This window comes from Microtus pennsylvanicus, chromosome 13 (genome assembly GCF_037038515.1).
Source record: "Microtus pennsylvanicus isolate mMicPen1 chromosome 13, mMicPen1.hap1, whole genome shotgun sequence".
Classification (NCBI taxonomy): domain Eukaryota; kingdom Metazoa; phylum Chordata; class Mammalia; order Rodentia; family Cricetidae; genus Microtus; species Microtus pennsylvanicus.
In genome coordinates this window covers 82552501-82557630 of record NC_134591.1, presented here as the reverse complement: position 1 = coordinate 82557630, position 5130 = coordinate 82552501, and the positions used below count along the sequence as shown (strand labels likewise).

Below are 5130 nucleotides of genomic sequence, written 5' to 3'. Positions count from 1 at the left end.
CCACACTGTGATTCTCAGGCCCATCTAGGACTCCATGAGGACGGAGGTGGGGCTCTGCCACACTGTGCAGATGTGAGGGAGTGAGCAACTTCATGGGCTGCACCTGTTGGGTCTTCTAGCTCAGCCCGCAGCCCTTTCTGTAGACATCTTCCCACCCTCCTGGGAGCCTCCACTCCTGTACCTCTCAACACTGAAGAGCAGGCAGATGAGCCCCACCTCTGGCTTTCTTCTGGGGGTGCCCCTCGAACCAGTGGTCATTCTCTATAGGCCAGCTCCTCCTCTGGGCTCTGTTTGTTTTTATTTTCTTTCCTTTTTGTGTGTCTGTTTGCACACTGATGGAGGCCAGTGGTAGATCTGAGTGTCTTCCTCAGTCATCCTTCATCTTATTTCTTGAGACAAGGTTTACTACTGAACACGGAGCTCACTGATTCAGCTAGACTGGCTGACCAGTGAGCCCTGGGGATACTCATGTCTGCTTCCCCAGCACTGGACTACAGATGCTGGACACTTTACGGAATCATCTCCCCAGCCCTACTCTTATGTTTTGCCTGCGTATGTTTGTGCACCATGTGCGTGCTTGATGTCTGAAGCAGCCCTACGGGGGCATCAAATGCCCTGGAACTGGAGTTACAAAGGGCTGTGGGGATGCTGGGAACCCAACCCTGGGTCCTCTGGAAGAGCACTAGCGCTCTTAAGCCCTGAGCTATCTCTTCAGCCCCTCACCTCTACTCCTGACCTGGCAACATGGTTTCTGACTTCCTGCCTGGCTCTTCAGTCTCTGCCTCACCACTTACGGGTATCTTGTGGTGCCTCTCTTCCTTTCCCAGCCTCTGCATCTGTTTGTGGGCCTGGGGGATCCACTGCTTGATCGGTCAGGCTGCCAAGTGGTACCCAACTTCAGTCAAGCAGGGCCTGAACGAGAAAGCATCAGGACTAGTGAAAAACGGCCAGGACAAGCGGATTCCCGAACCCTCTACTCTTCCAAGGGGCACATCGCTGCGAGCTTCTTTTTATCTCCTGCGGGTTGTTTTCCTCTCGAGTTCATGGCTTAAAAGATGACACAAGCACAGCAGGAAAGGTACGTTATGACAAAAATCAAGATTTTCGCGAAAACGCGACACTCTGGGACTTTTCAAAGCAGGAACTCAGGCTCTGGAAAGGCTGGGTTCTTTTCTTGTGCCGCTGCCCTGCAATTCGGATCGCTGCTTCAACTCCAAAGCCACTGCCCACGCTTCCAGGCGCCTGATGTAAGCGGAGACCCGCATTAGCACATTTTACGCAGGCGCACCGCTTGCGGAAGTCTGTCGAGCTTCTTCTGCTACTCCATTGGCTAACGGCTTTATGCACGTGCAAAAAAATAACCCAATTCCTTTCCCCACTTAGGAGGCTGGCTCTTCACCGAGGGGTGGGGTGGAGGGGGGGGGATCTCCGCGCTGGAATATCCGGGGCGGAGTCTTGGGCGGGGCAAGGGCGGGGCCTAGCAGTCCTGACTCAGGAGATAGTGCAGCCCTCCCGGACTGGGCTACGAGGTTGAGTATTATTACCGTCTGAGGCTTCCCAAAGCCCGGAGCAGAAGGGGACCGAGGAAACCATGAGTGCGGTGGACCTTAGTCGCGTGGGCGCGTGTGTCTTGAAGCATGCAGTGACCGGGGAGGTGAGGCCTGCCCGGCGCAGGACAGAGAACGTATCCCAGCACCCGCCCCGGTGCCCTGCCAACTCACATGGGCTAGAGTGGAGGTTCAGAGGGGTCCCATGGGTTCGCATGCTGGGCGTGGGTATTGCCGCAGTAGGAACAGTGGGGCTGAGAATCATGGAGCAGCACGCTGCGGGACGTGTGGGGCTGTAGGACCTACGGCTATGATGAGCCCACGCCCCCTGACAGCTTTATTCTGCAGGCTGTGGAGCTGCGGAGCCTTTGGCAGGATAAAGCTTGTGTGGTGGCCGGTCTGCGACGCTTTGGCTGCATGGTGTGCCGTTGGATAGCTCAGGACCTCAGCAACCTCCGGAGTTTTCTGGACCAACACGACGTGCGCCTAGTGGGCGTGGGGCCTGAGGCCCTGGGCCTGCAGGAATTCCTGGATGGTGGCTATTTCTCAGGAGGTGCGACTCTTCCCGGACTCGGAACCTTGGCTGGCCTCTCCGCCAAGCCCTGTCCACCCCTTTCCAGGCCAAGCAGGAACATACTCATGTGTCAGCACTTCAACTCTCCCAAGCGCAATCTCCAGCCTGTGCACTGGTTGCCTAGGCCCAGTGGCAAAGTCCCAGGGACTTGCCCTTCCCATTTAAGCAGTGCTGACATTCAATCCCACCTTGCTCCTCTTGGCTTGGTTGGGTTGAAATGGACACCGTGAGTGGAGGGGACAGACGGCGGAGGCCTGGGGCACATACCTGTGGTTTTCCCTTTTTAGAACTCTATCTCGATGAGAGCAAGCAGTTCTACAAGGAGCTGGGCTTCAAGCGGTAAGTGTGACTGTGTGGGACTAGCCAGGGACAGGAGGATAGAGTGGCCGCTGCTCTGTTATGCATCTTCTTGCTACCACCCTCTGCTGTTCAGTTGGTGCCATGGAAACGGACTCTGGTGGCCTGGGCAGTTTCAGCCAAGCCCTCTCTGGGGTCTTCTTATGGGTGTTGGCCCAAGTCAGGCCTACCCTCTGCAGTTTCACAAACGGGAGGGAATCTTGGAGCCCAGTGCCTTAGCAATGGCCCAGTTCAGTCCTCTGTTGCCACAGGCTGCCTGTTGTGATCGGCAGTGCCAGCTAAGCCAGATCCCGGGGCACACCCAGCTTTGAGTTCAGTCCCCACATTCCAGCCCCTCTCCGGGGCCTCAGGCCAGCGGTATCCAACCTGGGGCTCCCTATGCTTCTATAGATGCTCCGGGTTCAGGTGGAGGCCCCGGGTTCAGGTGGAGGCCCCGGTAAGAGAAGTGGGTGGGACAGGACACTGGGGACAGGTGTGTGTGCTTGTGCTCATCCAGCATCTGAACTCGGGACCTTGTTTCTTTGTAGGTACAACAGCTTGAGCATCCTGCCAGCTGCCCTGGGGAAACCTGTGCGTGATGTGGCCTCCAAGGTCTGTGGCGGCCAAGAGCATGGTGGGAGTCCCTGGAGACTTTGCTATGGGGCTGACCCGGATCCTGTTCCTGTCTTTCTAGGCTAAGGCTGTTGGCATCCAGGGGAACCTGTCTGGTGACCTCTTGCAGAGTGGAGGCCTGCTGGTGGTCAGCAAGGGTGGGTCTATCCTGCCCTTCTTGGTGGTTCATGTCTTCATGGCGCCCACCCCTTAAACCGTCTTGGGTGCTTGGGTAGGAGGTTGGGCTGTTTGGCTTGGTTAGTGGAGTCCCCTCGTCTTCCTGTCACATGAGTGTAAGATACAACTTGACCGCCTGCCTGTGGCTGCAGGTGGTGACAAAGTACTGCTACACTTCATCCAGAAGTCCCCAGGTGACTATGTTCCCCAGGAGGACGTCCTGCAGGCCTTGGGTATCTCTGCAGAGGTTTCTTCCAGCAAACCACCCCAGGTGAGTAGTGGCCTTGGGGGACATTGCTTGTTATCCAGCCCCTAGCATATGTCTGTGTGTGTGTGTGTGTGTGTGTGTATGTGTGTATGCGCGCGCGTGTGTGTGTATGTATATATATGTGTATATCCATCCCTTTGGGACACACACACACACACACACCTATCCCTTTGGGACAGTGGTTGGCATGGTTAGGAACTGAGCTACAGCCTCTTGGGATTTACCTAATTTTGTGTGTGTTGGCAGCCTTGGGATGTAGATGTGTCTCTGTGACTCTACTTGTAGAGGGGAATAAGCTGAAAGGGATGGAGGAGCAGTGAGGACCGTGGTCAGGCATAGCAGGGTCCCGCTGTGGGCAGGAGCTGTGGGTTAAGGAGGGCTGGGCTCTGTGTCTCCGTCTGGCCTTTGTGGTTCTGCCCGCTATGCTCCATGTGTAATGGAGGATTGCATGGATTAGACTGCTTCCTGTGTCCAACACGCCTCCTTCTTGGCCTCTGAGGAGTGTGACCGGACTGACAGGGCCCCCGTTTCCCCTACAGTGTGACGAAGAGGTGTGTGGGAGGTGATGCCTGGCCTCTGAGGACTTGGAGGCGTCTGCAACCTTGGATGTAGCTGGAGTAGAAGGAATTGCTGTGGAGCCATTGGGACATGATACTGGGCATTGTCTCCTCCTTGAATGGCAATGAACCATTAAAGTGCAGGTCCCCCGGCAGTGAGTGTCCCCACTGCTTCCGCACTCTGCATTCTCTGGTTCCTACTGTTGTCCCTGCGGGCAGGAGGGACTCGAAGTGTAATCTTCCAGAGGACAGACTTCAGGTTTTGGTTGTGGGACCCTGGGGACAACAGTGTCATTTCCTTACAAGGTCGCCCTGACGCTGTTCTCACTCCGTGGGAGGATGCAGAGAGGAGGGTTTGTTGGACTCAGCTCCCAGCTGGAGCCCACCTGTGGGGAATGGGAGGCAGGTGTCTGCTTGTGTTTGTGGTGGAGGGTGGAGGCTAATGGGACTCAGGGAAGAGGTGGCAGACAAAGACTGAGGGACCATTTCCGGAGCTGGAAACCCTTTCCGGATCTGTCCTGGAAGAAGCCTGGGTCTGGCTAAGCATGTCTGTTTCCCTGGGGTCCTAAGGTCTGAGCAGAACTCCAGACACCCCACCATTTCCGGTCTTCCCTTCTCAAGGGTTCTTCCCTCTAGGTGGGCTCTGATGACCAGCCTAGCACTTTCTAAGACCAAGCCAGGGTGACTGCCATGTCCACCTTGATGTCCTCCTTCTATCCAGGGACATCTGTAAACAGCAGGTAATGCCTCCTTTGCGATCTAGACCATCTCTGGCTTCCAGATTCCACCTGTTGCTCCCCATGTGGTCCCTCTGCCAGGTACTGATTTGAGTCACCAGGATATATAGGTCAGGTCTGTTCCTGGAAGCCAACTCACCGAATTGTAGACCCAAAGGGTGGCCTCTCGAGGCATCCTGGTCTCTTCAGGGTTCTTAGCACAGAAAACTGGGAGGCTGGTCAGGAGCCCTTTCTCCCCATCAGCTGTAATTCTCGCCCTGGCCATAGCTTACCCAGCCGCTTCCACCTGACCACCCACCTGACCCTTACATGAGCAACGCAA

At 56.0% G+C, this 5130-nt stretch overlaps 1 protein-coding gene across 1 annotated transcript; it reads left to right on the top strand.

Annotated features, from left to right (window-relative positions):
* The first annotated feature begins 1381 nt into the window (after positions 1-1381).
* Prxl2b (peroxiredoxin like 2B) lies at positions 1382-4226 on the top strand. Its single transcript, XM_075945670.1, has 7 exons — positions 1382-1654; positions 1896-2100; positions 2409-2460; positions 3006-3069; positions 3152-3227; positions 3399-3517; positions 4054-4226. Exons 1-7 carry the CDS (start codon positions 1592-1594, stop codon positions 4078-4080), a joined length of 606 nt encoding a protein of 201 aa, XP_075801785.1. The 5' UTR covers positions 1382-1591; the 3' UTR covers positions 4081-4226.
* The last annotated feature ends 904 nt before the right edge of the window (positions 4227-5130 follow it).